Source organism: Pundamilia nyererei, unplaced genomic scaffold (genome assembly GCF_000239375.1).
Source record: "Pundamilia nyererei isolate P.nyererei 1_Seehausen unplaced genomic scaffold, PunNye1.0 scaffold00017, whole genome shotgun sequence".
In the NCBI taxonomy this organism is placed as follows: Eukaryota; Metazoa; Chordata; class Actinopteri; order Cichliformes; family Cichlidae; genus Pundamilia; species Pundamilia nyererei.
This window is the reverse complement of record NW_005187418.1, coordinates 1,373,939-1,389,980: the sequence shown is the minus strand read 5'-3', so window position 1 is coordinate 1,389,980 and position 16,042 is coordinate 1,373,939. Positions and strand designations below refer to the sequence as shown.

Genomic DNA, 16,042 nt, shown 5'->3' with positions numbered 1-16,042 from the left:
ATGTATCCGTTTTATTTGGATGAGGAAGGTCTGAGGGGGCGGAGGAAGAGGAAGGGCTGATTTTTTTTCTCCTTTTTTTTATTGTTTTATTTGTCACTCCACTAAAAATGTACATGGGAATTACAAGCAAACTAGTCAATAAAAACAAAAACAAAAAAAACCCTTTGGCCATATTTTTGAGGAGTCCGCTACATAGTGCGCTACGAGTGTACACGCGACGTATGAAACACCACTAAGCCCCCATGTACATTGTTTAGCCTACTACAGAAATTTTTTTGTAACGTGTTGTTTTTATACTTTTTTTTTTTTTAAAATTTTTTTTTTTTTTTTTTTTTTCTTTCGTGTGACAAAAAACAAGTGTCGGGAAAGGCTTCTATCTCCGTAATGTTCACTAAAAACTGTGAAAGTATTAGACTGATGTTTGAATATCAAACAACAGGAACCCATTTAATGTTATTCTGCGCTGAGGTTCTGCTTGTTAATGCCAGAGAGGAGCTGTGTGTGTGTGGGTGTGTGGGGGGGCCCTCATTCATCGGTGGGTGGAGGACTTGTGTTTTAGGGCGCCGCCACTGTTCTCGTCGTCAAGGGGCGGCTCTGCGTCATCCGAATCGAGGCGTCCGTAGGCCATCGCTCGGCAACCTGAGATGCTGCGCATCCTGGGCCTGACTTGGTGGTCGCTCTCAGACTCGGGCTCTGGGGCCGGGTCTTCGGGCAGGGGGAAGCACCGGCGTTCCCACGGCGCCACCGTCTGGGGGGGGGGGAAAAATGCGGGTGTTAAAAACGAATGAAAGTTTCAGACGCTTCACAGGCTGACTGATCCTCAGGGGTGGAGCTACGTACCCGCTCTTCGAAGGTGAAGTCTGGCGTGGAGCACCGCGTGTCCTCACTGGACAGGAGCCGGTGGGAGTCCCTCGAGCAGGGCGTGTGGGGGTTGGAGGCGGTGTCGGGGCTGGCGGGACTCATGGGCGACGGCACGTAGCTGTAGTCATGCAGCATTGGGCAGTGGCCCGGGTCGGGGGACGCGGGCTGAGGGGTGGGCGGGTTGGTCCCGCACAGCAGAGGTGTGGTGCGCCCGTCCACGGACTTGTACGACCTGAGGAAGAAACGGAGGAGTTGTCAATGTCACGGCTGCCGCGTGACAACAAACGCGAGGCGCTTACTGAGGCGTATGATGCTGCTCTTACCTGCTGCCCCGCCTCTTAGCAGGAGCCAGGGCCCTCCAAGTCCAGCGAGTGCGCTCCTGGTCCTCATAGGCCTGATGGAGCTGAATGAAAGCTGCGTCTGACAGGTCCTCCACCTGCAGAAACATCGCATGTCATCAGGACCCCCAAAACTCGTTTGCTTCAGTTTAATCATCAAACACTCTGAGAGAAAGCAGTTTGACCATCTGAGCTCGAACAACGACGCTGAGATGTTTTTATAACTTTTAATGTCACGCTAAGAATTTGAAAGAAGAGTTTTTAGGTTTTCAAAGCCTTCATGATTGCTTCACAGGTTAAAATGTACGAGTCAGATCCGACCACCAGGTGTCACTGTTCGCTCAGCAGCTCAGGATCTCCTGAACGGATCCTAACATCCCAGCTTACGTGAAATCTGATAAATACCACAGATGAGGTGGTTCTCTCACCTCGCGTTCGTTCTCCTCCTCGGTTATGGGCTGCGAGAAGACGTCCACACACCGCCAGCTTTAGAAAACAAGACAAAAACGTGTGAGTGCAGGGAACCAGCGGCCACAGCAGAGTGGTATTTTTCCATGCAGGTATCGGTTTACCTGGGCGTGAGAATCTCTTTGTACTGAAGCTTCTCCACGCGGGTGGTGGCAGCCACAGACATGGGGATTACTATGTTGTTGATGTCGAAGGAGCTTTCACCTCGCCTCCTCTTGATTGGCTGCTGCTGGAGAACAAAGGAGGAGTGTAAACAAGCGAGACTTTACACAGAAGTCTGCAAACAATAACGACTCGACCGGCTCCGACACACTTTCAGCTCAAACGCTCTCACAGCCTGCAGGGAGGATGACACGTGTCATCATGTTAATCCAAAAGATGAAGGTTAATAGAAACTGAGGTCATCATGAGCTCACTTCACAAACACATTTGGATATTTACAATTTACAGGTTTCCTCCTTAATCCAAGGAGACTTTGTTTAATAAATGTTGTCCATGTTGGTGTAAAAGACCAGCAGGCAACAATTACACGCTCATGTTTTAGGGTGAGTGTGCAAATGAGCTGAAGATGCCCTGCAGGTCACAATCAGTTGGTCGAGTCTGCAGCATTTAACCATTTCTAGGTCCAAATACTCCTTCAGCTCCCGAAAAACAAACCGAGGCAAAACAGAGCGCTCCAGATTTATCCAGCTCCAAGAAAATCACCAGATGAACTTTAATATCCGTGAAAAAGAGGCTTTACGAGGTTTAGAGACTCAACTTTGGATGTAAATGAAGACAAAACATCATTGACTTGTAACAAGTTTGTGAAGATGAGTACATGCAATTCAATACAAGCACAAAAAAGACGTAGGACGAGTTAAATTGCTTCCAAAAGTTCACACGGCAGGAAGAAGACGCTGAAAGCAGACTGAACTTCAGCCGTGAGAACCTCTGGAGTGAGCCCATCCACAGCAGCAGGTTAATCAGTAAAATGCTGCTTCATGGTTTCAGATTACTCGCTAAGAAGTCCTGAAGCTAAGCTAAGCATCCACACAGACAGCCTGATTCTGAAGTGTGAAAATAATGAATTAAAATAAAGTAAAATTATTAAAATAATAATGATGAAAATGAGAGAAAAAAAGCAAAAACAAAAACAAGCCCAGACAGCGCAGCACGTTAAAGCGCTCCGACCACGAACGGGGTCACAGATCACGAGTTACAGAGCGGATACGGCAGCAGCTGGCGCAACGAGTCTGCCGAGTGTTTTTGTTTCCTGCTGCTTTTTCTGCTCCAGCAACCACAAAAAAGTTTCAGCTCGAGTTTAACGTCTGAACCTCCGCCCAGCGACAAACACTGTGTGATGAGTGTTTATCGAGGCAGTGTTCTTCTCACACCGAGCCTCAACTTTTACTTTTGTTCGCATTAATGGCGCCAAAAACGCATCAGACAGTGACGCTCGCAGCTTGTTTGCATGCTGCCGCCGCAGAAGTCTCAATTTGTTTCCCGTCTTCCTCACTACAGCACAGCTTTCCCACACACACACCCCGTCTAAGACTTTCCCTGGAACACATTTTTTTAATGCTGTGCCTGTCATCTTGTGTCATGTGAAACCATCAGATTTCCACGCAGCTACTGAAATAAATGAATGTCATTAATAAAATATATGACTGCAGTAAAGCCTGCTTAAAAAAAAAACACAGCGAGCATTTTTAAAAACCCCGGACTGATGATTTGAATCATCCAAATAAGGTGTGAGATCTGGGGTGGCGTCCTTACAGGCGTGCTCGGGACACTCTGGCTGCTCAGGCCCAGCGGCACAGAGTTCTCTGAAGATGTGGACAGCTGGCGTGTTAGGGGGCTGTGCAGGGACGAGTGCATGTTGGCTAGAGTCGTGCAGGGGGTGCTCGAGTCCATGAAGAGCTTGGGGGAGGCTGGAAGAAAGAAAGAAAGGAAAAGTCAGGCGGGTTTCACTGATGGGACCTCAGATTAAAGCAGTCCCTGCTGCAGACGTGTAACTCACAGTCCGCTCTCTCCAGCGAGTGCTCCCTTATTCTCTTGCGGCTGTAGTTCTTGTCGTACGGCCCTAACGGGGTCGAGATGGCCTGCAGCCGCTCTGTCTTGCACACAGCCTGGCCCTCCAGCCTGGCCGCGTTCATCACGCCGCTGCTGCCGCCGCCTCCGCCAACGCTGCTGTCAACTGTCCTCGACTTCTCAGCGCTTCTCTTGTGGCCCAATCCTGCAACACCAGGAGTACATCAGGTTACTGTCATATATGTCACAGGTTAGGACAACTGACGGCGCTTCCACAGTCATGGACGTTTACATTACACATTAAAACAAACATGTTCAGATAATAAAAATTTACTCCAAGACTTTTGTTGAGTTTAAAAATCCACTGCCTGAAGTTTTTAGTTGGCTTATGTTCATATGTCAGATATTAAATCTTCACTTGTGAGATGGTGGAATTAGTAAATGCGTATTTTCTCTTCTAGGATAACAACCAATCAACAGCTGCTCTGTTCTCAGCTGAGTGGATATGACATCAAGATCGGGCCTTCTCAGAAGGCAGATTCTCTTCTGAGAAGCGTCTCATTGCGTGAAATTAGGAAATACGGCAGCTACTAGGACAGAGTGAACTGTGAAACCTACACAGCTGGAATTAAGCAGAAACCTGACCTGAACAACAATCACACTGTGTCCCAATAATGTGCTGACTTTAAAAATGACATTTCGTAACATCGTACATTTGTACACATTTGTCTGTTTCTTCACGTCTTATATTTATTTTGAATGTGAGAGGTCGTATTTAAGTCTGGGTGATGTGATCTCAGAGGCGTCGCTGTGCTCGTGTGCTGCCGTCAAATGGCAGAAAGCTGCCGCTCGGACAGCTCCCATACTTACTGACTGCCATGAGCGAGTTGGTGAACTTGTGCTTCTCTTTGGATGAGGAGAGCTTGTGTTTGAGGGAGAGCTTCTTCAGTGGTTTGCTCCTCTCCAGTGACTTGGTCTGCCACTGGCTCTTCATCACCTGCTGCAGGCGCAGACCTATACAAACGTCTGAGGAAGACAGCGGCAGAGGAAACGAGACTCAGAAAAATCAACTTCCTGAAGAAAATTTTATGCTTTCCCTCATATTCTGTCAAATACGTTCTTGTTATGGTGACGGAGGTTCACGTTAAACACGGTGAAACTTTCAAATTAACGAGGTCAGCATACGAGATAAATGCTGACTCAGTCTCGGGCAGTTTTTTTCTACACTTGGCTCTTCTCAGGCACACATCTCGACCTTCCAGATGTTTCCAAGGGGCAGCCAATCAGGAGCTTACTTTTTTCACACAGGAGGACAAACTGAGGGCACTTCTGTAACTACACTCACATTACCCCCACCAGGGGGCAAAGTTTTCCGTGGATGTGTTAAAACTCAAATGTAATGAGGGTTAAGTGTTGAGCGTTTTTAGGCAAATTGAGGTTCAGATGAGCACACAGTAGCATAAACTGATATTACATCACAGTGCAGCCCAACTTCAGCTAATAAATATATTCCCTCAGGGTTTTTTTTGTTTGTTTTTTTAACCCCAGAGGGAATATCCACTACTGAAGCACTACTACTAGAACAAGAACGCAGCAGTAACGCACATACAGGCTGCCAGACACCATTAAGCAACAAGAACAGGAGAAGAAAGCACTGTAGCTACCAGGGATCAGACTGGTAAGGTCTGTATGGAGCTGTGACATTGCATGCTGCTGTACTCACAGGAGAAAAAACACAAATATCTGCCACAAATATAGCATTTCAAGTAGTCTGGGGTGGAGGGTGGGTGAAATTATCATCCTTAATATGAATCATGCCAAGTCCAAGAATACAAAAGACATATTCCTAAAATTAGTGCTATAAACTCTTGAAGAGTTTTCTGCAGTTTAGTGATTCACATGAAACAAGCCTCAGAGCAGCGGTCCAAATGTTCACTAATAACCTTTAAAGTCACCTCCAAAATGTTCCCCCTTTGTTTTAGTGTAAACAAATTTAGGTGCCCAGTGAAAATTACATCCATGAGACACCCTGAAATAGCTTAAGAAAAAACAAAATGATTAAACAGTGAAAAGAAAACACGACATCACATCTCCTCTGGGCTCAGAGTTTCAGAAATAACCCAGTTAAATTACAGGAAAACAGACGAGCAGCCCACAACCCAGACTTAAGACAATTACACTTTTCCCCCTGTATAATTAAAAAATAAAACTTATTTCCTGTCATTTATTGGTTTGTTGGTTACACATTTTATTTATCGTTAAAGGCAAAAATAGAACACTAAACTGCCTGAAAAGTTTTGCCCTCCCTCTGGGAGCAAATCAGACGTCCTGATAGGCTGAATCTGGCGCCAGGCTGTGTGCTTTACACTGCAACCTTAGATAATCTATTCTGTGAGCTTCAGCCAAACCTACTGCTTCATTTGTCCGTGTCGTGTAAAACTGTTCATGTTTTGATTTGCAGTAAAGTCAGAAATTCCTGTCTTCATTTATGTGAGTTCCTTGCTGCGCAGAGAGAGAGAAGACTCTAAATGACTAAATATGTTCAGCAGAACTTCCTGCTGAGCTCACAGCCACGCCTTGTTTGTCTTCCCCTCTGAATGTAAAGGAGGAAATGGCTGCGTAAACTCAAGCTCCGCTCTGAGACCAGCACTGACCGTCGGGGAAGGAGAGGATGGGGTGGACGCCAAGATCCAGCCTTGACAGGCGCTCCAGGGTGGGCAGCTCGTACTGAGGGTCCTCTCTGGGGGTGGGCCAGCCACCGCACATCACACAGGTGGGGTTAACCCTGCAGTTACACTGGATGCAGCTGCTCCTCGGGGCCTGCCAGGAGGACAAACGAGAGCGGTTGCAAATCATTCACAGCCAAGCTGTGATTATTAATAATTCAGCGGCTTCACCGACACGGCCGTTAAACACTTATTGAGTGAGTCATGCCAGAAAATGTTCTGCTCTTTAGAGCCGCTGACGTCATGCTCCGTGTGCCTGCTTTATGTCTATTCCCCCCATTTTTAAAATTGCTCTATTATTAGTTCTGCTGGTACTTTACTGAAACTTTCTCTTTTAATAGATACAAAAACAGAACAGACTGCACCCGCTCCTTAAGCTCCTTGTTGAATTTTATCTAGATTTTCTTCTTTTCCATTGACCTTTTGTATTTTATTCTATTTTTTTCCTATTTAGCTGTGCCATTTTTTTCATACTGAGCCATTTCAGTTTGTGTTCCACTCTATTTAATGAGTTTGGTCCTCCTACTAGAACCCCCCCCCCAATATAATCAGACAATACCTATTAGAATTTGTAAATCACTGGTGTTCAAAAGTTCCTCTGCAGAAAATGTCCTCCATCTCATCTGAGATATCAGCTCCTATTTTGATTGTGTTTTGCTAGATGAACGCGCGTGGACGTGTCTGACACCGGTTTAGTTCGCTGTACTTCGTCCCACAGAAATAATCAGTGTTTCCTCCTCACTACTGAAACCAACCATATTATTACACACTAATATAGTACATTTAAATCTCTTTCAGCACACTCTTTAAAGAAGCTGTGGTAGTGCCTCAAGTTTCTATGCTATGATTTAGGGAGTTTCCTGGTGTAAAATCAGGTGGTCTCTGAGCCACTTGGTTTCACTTTTGCCTTGTGATGGGCTCCATGATGAACAGATCATCACCAAACTATCCTGAATCAGTGGAAGACGATGAGTCCACAAAGTGATCAACCTGGGGCTTTGATAAGGAGGGAACATAAACCAATCAGGTCAACACTGTAAATACTGACACTCTGTAAACATAAAAGTGGGGTTATTTATAACTAATCATGAAATGATTAAGATTATTTTTCACTACATCATAAAAACGTGTTAAAAAAGAGAAGCTGTTTTAGAGGCACAGCATTTTAAAACGACAGCTGTGAACGATTTGGATTTTATAATGTAAATAGTTGTTTAATGTAAAACATGCATTAAGCTTCTTATGTCCTGCTGAACTGATAGGATTTTCTCTCTTTCTGAATCATGTGGTTCACCATGCTTTGATTTGAAGGACCTTTTTGTTGTTTCTTTGAAAGTCTGTTTTTTTTCCTTTTTAAAAATATTGTTTATAAAAACAAGCAGGAGAAATATGACTGCCTAATTGTAGTAGTAGTAGTATTTTTCAGTTTAAAAGCCTCAACACATTTAGAGACTTAAAGTCACACTCAGTCTCCCAGAGAGTGGGGAGGGGTGTAAACAATTAGAGAAACGTTTCTATTCCCCCCTCAACTAAAACTTGTGAGTCGTCACATGGGGCCATTACTACCCTTTGTTGTTCGACTCTGAATAAAGATGCCCTACTTTCCCCATCTCTCGTTTACTCAGTTATTAGGTCACGCACCAGCCGAAGAGTGAAGCCTAAAACACTAGGCGCTGTCTAACAAAAAGCCCTTTCACTGCTCTTAAATGTGCAAAACTGAACATTCAGCATGTTCGCACCGTTTCCACAAAGACTCCTTCACACGCGTGTGCCCTTGCAGCTTCTTTCAAGTGAAACTCAAGAATAATCACACAGAGCAGAAAACTCACCTTGCCGTTAAGGTTGGGCACAGTGTTGGGCTGAATGAGTCGCCGGCGGCGGCAGCTGATTAGCGGCCGCGTACGTGCAGCCACGCATGTGCTGTCGTAGGCCGACGGCTGCTGATGCTTGGCGTCTGTGCTCTCTGCCATCCTACAACACGGAGAGAAGATTTAGCACCTGTTAAAAGCTGGCGTGCTCGTAGCTGTGAGTGCATCTCATTAGCTTAAAACTCATCAATGTGACTTTAGCTGCCAGATGTGCTACACCTCAGAGATAGCAGACTGTACTAGCAGCTGTACAGTCTGTATGATACAGTGCCCAAAGTATTATAAACTTTGCAAAACAAAAAACTGCAAATATTTTTTTTTAAAATTAAAAAAAAATCGAAATCACTGAGCACATCAAGCATCCTAAACTCTGGATTCAGGCTTCAAGATAATAACAAGACATGTGAGCTGACCCTATGTGACAGGATTACAAATAACCATCTGTGAGGACATTTTCACACTCTTTCTTGTGTTTGGAACAATACGTAATCTAATGTATTATAGAGTCTGAATATTTCAGGATGTAACTTCAACAGTTTCCACACACAAACATTGGACACACAATTCAATACATTGTCCTATGATACCTTTTTATTATAATTAATTCAAGTCAACTGGTGCCCCTTCAGAAACCTTAGCATGAACCTACACAATAAAAATTTTCCTTGGGATGCGGTTGTAGCACCATACGAGTGGGTTGAAATTTGGTGCATTTTCAGAGCAAATCAATTCTACACCCACTCCAAGTGACTCTAACCCACAGGTTCAGGAGCAAAACTGCACCAATTTTAATGTCTATGATGTAGAGGCACATAAACAAGCGTTCGCTACAGGAAACTTTATCCAAAATACACTTTTCACAGGTCAGTATGTGATAGGAGATTTCTTTTGTGTTAACAGAGCTTAAATGTAATTTTCAGGGCTGACAATTTCTTGTAAATATCACCTTTACTTGAAAAAGAGGAAACTCCGATTCACCCATCGACATTTAAAGAGCCTGTATTTAGCAAATTATTCACAGCATGAAGGTAAAATTCTGTACTGCTTCATTAAAATCCACTGAAGTCATTACTGAAAGTAAAGCCGATTCTGTCAGGTGGCTTCCTATTTGGTTACCGTAATTTTAAAAGGAATGACTTATTCTCATATGGCACTAACAACAGGAGATGGCCTGCTTTAGAAACCTTCATCAGCAATGAGGAAGCTGCCTGAGCACAGCGTGTAGGAGGCTGAGCTCACACGATTATTACTCACTTCATTCTCACAGAGGTCATTACAGTTAATTAAAATGAAACTAAAACCAAAACCAGGTGAAAAACAACCTATGCACACTTACAAAAACAAATGTTATGTCGATTTTTGTACAGAAGTTCACTGATCTACAGGACTGTGTCCACTGACTGCGTGAAATGAAAAAAAATAACTGAAACTAATAATCAAAACAAAACCGAAACGGAGAAAATCATCCTGAAAACTAAACACAACAGAAACAAAAATAAACTAAATAAAAATCCCTGATTCAAACACAGGTGCAGTTCAACAAACTTTGCACTATTGAGCTGGAGGTTAAAGACTGTTTCATGTCTCATCAGGCGGCATCTACCAGCTACACTTTCACATTTGCTAAGAAAAAAATGAGTTCAGGGAAGCTGATGTTTAGAAGATGTGCCAGTTTTGTTTTGTTTTTAAATGCAGTATTAAGACTACAAAAAACAAAAGTCACAGACAAAGCTTTGTCCATAGTGGATATTGTGATTGCGTGAAAAGCACATGAGACAAATATTATAGTTGGGTCCATTTATTACCACAGCAAAACACCACTATGCAAAGATGACTAACGTGGATGTTTTTCCAGCTGAAATGTCTGCTGTGAAAAAGGTTAATTACTTTTCTACTAATCACTCCAGCTAAAATCAGCATCTCTCTAACTGCAAATCCAAACGAAGGACTCCCCTCTCGCGTTTCCTGGAAAGGCAGCGAGCCTTTCCGAGAACTCAAAATGAGGTAATCATTAGCAGCTGTACCTGCTGAGGACGCCGTTGACTGGCTGCCCGTTTTGACCTTTCCAAGGGCCCGGCTCTGTGCTGCTGATATGGGCGGTGCCCATGTGCTCCAGCCGTTCTGAACCGGCGTCCTGCATCGACAGATAAGACCAAAACCAGTTAGACTACACCTCGTGTTAACTGGCAGGCTGACCACACTGAACACTCAGGCAGCCGGCGGTATTTCAGGAAACTGCATTAGAGACAAACTAAATCATCTTGGTCCTGTGGCCTTGAATTATTCAGTCCAGATTTGGGCTAAGGCCTTCACTCTCCCAAGGCTTAAACCATCAAGATAAAAAACCTGAAGCACTTTTTCCGCAAGCTTTTACACAAGTGAACAGTTTCATGATTCCAGTCATCCTTGTCTCATTTCACAAACATCTGCTCCACATTTCTCTATCATTTCAACTCAATAGCTGAGCGTGTGTTAATTTATACTTTACGTCTTTGCAACATTTTGATATTTTTATTTTAAACAGTTTTTTAAAAGCTTGTGTTAAATATGTCAAGTATAATGAAACATGCTACTATAAACAACTGCCATTTATATAGCAGCTTTGCTATCAAATCGGATTACCTTAAAGACAGAAAAACATTTAATTTAATGAGGTTCAACATGCAGTAGAGCAAATGTACACCGCTGCAATGGGAGGCTGCACAGCTGCAGCTGAACAGACATAAACAATTTAAACACCCAGACAGGCCGACTCATCAAGAGAAATTATTTGGATCTGAGGGTTAGGGAGCTTTTTTTCCTTTCTAAACTGCTTTGATTCGGTCAGACCTGAGGAACAGATAAGAACACAATTTCCCGTGAACACTTAACATTTCATTTCCACCTGTGTGAAAACAAACAAGCTCAATATTTCAGTCATTCTCGGGGATAGACTAAAGCAGAGCTGCTTATATTTACCCACTAACACAGCATCCGAAGATCAAAGTGCTGAATAAAGGCTACAACTAATATTCATTCATTAATATTTATTTATCTTTACATTATACACTTGAGCCAAGAATGAATGGGGTTATTTATAAGAATTGATGAAGGCTAAAGATTTTATCTTGCACCATTTTCTATTTGTTGGAAGAACAAGAAGAAAATTTTGTAGCCTTACTGCTGTCTAATTTTGTTTTTGTATTCTTCCCTTTGTATTCACAAAAACTGATCTGAGGCTCGCCTCTTACATAAATCTTTAAACTCATCTTCATTCAAAAATAATCCTTTTGTTAAGCTTTCAGTTCATCTCGGTTCATCCTCCGTCTTAAACAGTTTCAACTTATTCTGATTAGTTGTGCATCTCAAAAATAAGGTTTGGACAGTTGGTGGGTGGAGCTTGTGCAACTTGCAGCCAGAGCTGTGTACCTGAGATGATGGGATCAGCCTTGCTAAGTAAGAAAGGGGGGGCTATGAAAACCGTGTCAGCGGTTGTATTTTAATGCAGGCAAAATGTTTTTCTAAATCAAAAGGATATAAAAATAGTAAAAATTGCCATTTTAACTGATAACAGTCTGTCTAATCTATCCAAGATAGTGGCTGGGTTGATTAACCCTTTAAGACCTACCATAGAACCAAGTCCGCCAGAGCTTATATTATATTTTTACATGCTGTGGAGCCATTTTTGGGAGCATTTCAAGTTGCTATACATCAATACAACCATTATAGCCCAGATTTTAATAATATGTATTCATTAAGTGCATAGTAATTACATAAATTGCAAAAAAGTGCAATAAACTACAAAAAACATTGAAAATCGTTTTTGGTTTATTTAACATATATTTGTAGTTAGAGAAATTTAAGAGGCTTATCCCTCAAATCTGTAAATACAAAAAAGTTGCACAAAATAGTTTCCCACCACAGGAAATTTATTTTGAGTGTCTTCATAGTTTTATTTTTGAAATACACCAATTTTTATACACTGCAGGAAAAACAAAAATAAATATTATACTGCAAATTTGCAAAAAAGCAGCATATGCATCAAAATAAACTATTTCCAGCAGTGCAATATGAGTCCTAAGCATCCCAGAAACGACACAGAAAGATAACTTTTAAAAAGAGCAGTATAGGCCCTGAGGCCCTGATCGCAAAAAAGACTACATTTCCGCGAAAATGACGTCACTTCCGGTTTCGGGCAGGTAATGGCGGAAATGCAAAAGTTCGCGCTGACGTCTATTCCAACGTAGGAAGTGTTATGGACAGCTGATCGGATCGGTAAAGCGTGTTTCTGGAATATTATGTTTTTGTCCCTGCAAGCGCTTTTTATGCAGTTTTTGCAAAGCTTTATGTGGAAGGAAACCGTGACCTAGGACAAGCTGATGGCATAAGATGTAAGTACAACTCCTCCGGTTTCATATGCAAAAAAAATTTTTGCGCTAGCTTACGTGGTTGCAGAGCTACTGGGATTTAAAAATAGTTACGCATAACAGAGCGTTCCCGCTCCGATCGGCTCTAAAGGGTTAAAGACAACCTCTGTCTTGAACTGTTTACTGCTTTATGAGACTGACTCACAGGGATTACTCGTGCATACAGTGACCTCATTTTTTTAAATGTTTGTCCTATTTCATGTGACCATGTACAAATGCAACAATACATGTGACAGAAATTATGTAAAAACAATAAAAAGGTCAACAAAAAGAATAAAAACAATGGTTTTAAGCCACTAGCAGCTACTGTTCTATTAAAAAGACAATTTTTAAAGAAACAAATCTGTTTACCTGAGTGTTTACAGGCTCTGCTTTTACTTCTGTCCCACCTGCAAGCACCCCACTTGGCGAAACACCTCCCAGCTCTACTGAGCCCTGAGAAATCGAGAGATGAGAGTTATACTTTCAATTCAAAGATAAAGAAATTAATACAAGTTAAAATGCATCACAGAGCTTCTTCATCCTACAGTGTCAGTGGAAATACACATAAAAGGACTCTTTTCTGATTTTATTACACTTGGTGGAAGATTTTTCTGCACATCAGAGAAAAAAAACAAAACAAACTAAAATGCACAGACGTGTCTAATAAATGGAAGGACCGACCTTGCTGGCGCGGATCTGTCTGTAAATGTCCGTCTGCTGCCGGATGCGGTACTCCAAGTCCGAGATGTGGGCCTGGAGCCAGTTCCAGTGGCTGATGATGGCAGCTCTCTCCACGGTGTAGCGGCTCTCTGCTCGCTTCCATCTGCAGGGGGGGGATGACACGAGTGTTTAAGTTATGGTCAACAGAAGATACTCTGGGTGATAGTGATTTGTGTCACGTGTGTCCAGATCAAATCTACTCTTCACTACTTTAGGTTCTATTTATTTGAGCCAAACCAGCTGTAGCAATGGTTTGAATTCCACAGACACATTGAACTAGACAGACAGGCACACCTAAAAAAAAAAAAAAAAAGCCAACGGGCTAATACAGAATACAACAAAAAGGAAGGTTTATGCTGCAGGCAGACAATCTGAACTGAGGCATCAGGACCTCTGATGGATTTCGATCCACCAGTCTGAGGAGATGAGCCAGGCAAAAAAAAACCCAGTGAAATCTAAAACCACGTTCTTATAAGCTTCCTTTTATGTGATGCTGTATCTCTCACCATTTTTTCATCTCCCTTTTAGGACTCTATCATATAAATAAAGTTCTTATTTACTACTACATCTTTACTGCGAGTAAATGCCCTGTGTTAGCCATGTGTCTTAAATGTGCTGTTATTTTGGTGTTTAAATTCACACATATGCACAAAGATAAGGAACAACCAATAGCAAGGAAGAGTCTCGAAGCTGATGCACTGAAAAGAGTCAAATCAAAGTACGGAGGAGCTGAGGGGGGTTTCAAAAGGCTGCAATGTACAAGTAGTTTTTTTTTTTTTTAAGTACATTGTTTTTAATGAAACTTTCTACACACCTTGTTAAGCCTTACAAACATATGTGCAAGATCAAAGTTAAAGATTAATCATTGTGCTTTGATTGCAAGGTCTAATTCAGGCTTGTGAAACAAGCGAGTTGCTTTCATGGTCTTATCTTGTTCAATTGTCCTTAGGTTGGACTGGGGTGGGGGACAAAAACAAACTAATTTCTTTTCACAAAGGTCAAATTAAATAGAAACACCAATGAAAAACAACTTTATATCTAAGGCTGTAATTTTAAATAAAAAGGACTAAACAGCCTATGAAGTGAAACAACATATTTATCTCACTGAGATTAATTACTCATCCTGTCCACTCAACTGAATTGTGGTGAACTTCAAACTCACATAATCTTTATTTATTGAGCTTTCTCATGTAAAAATCCCCCAACCTCACACCAGGAAACAACTTGACAAGCAGCATGTTTTATTATTGCAGTTTGATGTTCATAGGTCACATGTAGGTTTTAACACAGCCAGCTGATGAAGGCTCAAAACATATCAACAGACTATTGTGTGAAAAAGAAAACACACCTAATTTACTGAAACTGTGGGACAGTATTATTTTCTTTTATAAAGGATGTTTCAGTGTACACTCTGCTACTAAAGGAGGTAATAAAGGAAGCACTGAAGCACCCTTCCTTAGCATTTAAGGAATTCAAACAGCTTTTATTGTGTCTGCCACACAGACACCTCCAGGTCATTTCAATCAGCAACCTTCATAAGAAAAAACGACCAGTCGGCATCAGCCCTCATCTCGCTGGGACCCAGTGTGGACTTTAGTGAAGCTCCACTTATTTATGCAACTGGTCTTCAACTACAGTTATTAGTCTGTTCCCAGTTTATATAAGTACTTTCCGGTGTTTTACTGAACTATTATTAAACACTAAAATTGATTATTTGGAGCATTTCCGCTGTCAGACTGCAGAGGTCAGTGAATCAGCGTTATAGCAGAGCTCCCAGCAGTGGCAGCTGCAGGCAGCCTGGAAAAGCATTAGAGTCAAAAAATAACATGATTAGGCATGCATTATAAATATGTGGAGAAATTAAAAATTAAAGAAAAAAAGAACTGGGGGTTTCCACTGCAGGGGTATGCTCTGTGAGAAAGGAACGAGTGCCAGCTGAGAGCAGGGTACTCCATTTTACCAGTATGACACACAGAATGGCCATTTCAAAGGCAGACATGAGAGGAAAATGTCTGCTCCTGCACAGTGCGGAAGCAACCACAGAGGGCGCCATTTCTTCCAAAGACAGGGCCGCAGAGGCTGTGGATGAACAATGAAGGTAATGACTCAGATAGCAGACAAAGATAGACCTTGCACTCCCTCTTTTTCCTCTCTTCCCCACACACCCTAACCTGTTTTCAATTTCCAGAGCCTCCACCAGGGCAGAGGTAGATGGGAGAGAAAGACAAGGGAGATGGGAAGGGTCGCTCTGGCAGTCTGGAGAGGAACAGACAGGCCTTAAAAGCAAATCTACAGGGCACAGGGTGCAGGAGGGGGGTGGGGCTGGGTGCAGACGCTGGAATAACCAATAATCCAACCAAGAATCCCGCCTTACTGAGGTGCTGAGCAGAAACAGAGCTCCTCTGGCAGATGACGTCCATCACGGAGCCGATCAGTGCAATCAGAGACATTCCAATTTCTTCCTTGACACATCTGCTAGTCTTATGTCCCCGTTCACTACGACATAGTATGGAGGACAATGCTGTAAATACAGCTGCAGTGTTTCCTGCTGGCACTACTTCCTGTTGCTGTTCCACACACACACACACACACACACACACACACACACACACACACACACACACACACACACACACACACACACACACACACACACACAC

At 42.6% G+C, this 16,042-nt stretch overlaps 1 protein-coding gene across 4 annotated transcripts in view; it reads right to left on the bottom strand.

The window, feature by feature from the left end:
* Positions 1–297: 297 nt before the first annotated feature.
* Positions 298–16,042, bottom strand: part of LOC102215707 (KAT8 regulatory NSL complex subunit 1) — a 40,509-nt gene continuing 24,764 nt past the window's right edge. For 2 of the 4 annotated variants that reach the window (XM_005725743.1, XM_005725742.1), the window contains 13 exons: positions 13,344–13,485; positions 13,032–13,115; positions 10,299–10,408; positions 8,236–8,377; positions 6,335–6,500; positions 4,551–4,706; positions 3,670–3,894; positions 3,426–3,580; positions 1,772–1,896; positions 1,628–1,685; positions 1,185–1,297; positions 841–1,093; positions 298–748 (listed from right to left, as the gene is read on the bottom strand). In XM_005725743.1, the coding sequence (XP_005725800.1) occupies positions 530–748; positions 841–1,093; positions 1,185–1,297; positions 1,628–1,685; positions 1,772–1,896; positions 3,426–3,580; positions 3,670–3,894; positions 4,551–4,706; positions 6,335–6,500; positions 8,236–8,377; positions 10,299–10,408; positions 13,032–13,115; positions 13,344–13,485 (1,948 nt within the window). In that variant the 3' untranslated portion in view covers positions 298–529. The remainder of the gene's footprint in view (positions 749–840; positions 1,094–1,184; positions 1,298–1,627; positions 1,686–1,771; positions 1,897–3,425; positions 3,581–3,669; positions 3,895–4,550; positions 4,707–6,334; positions 6,501–8,235; positions 8,378–10,298; positions 10,409–13,031; positions 13,116–13,343; positions 13,486–16,042) is intronic. The other 2 variants (XM_005725744.1, XM_005725745.1) reach the window with 2 other exon arrangements.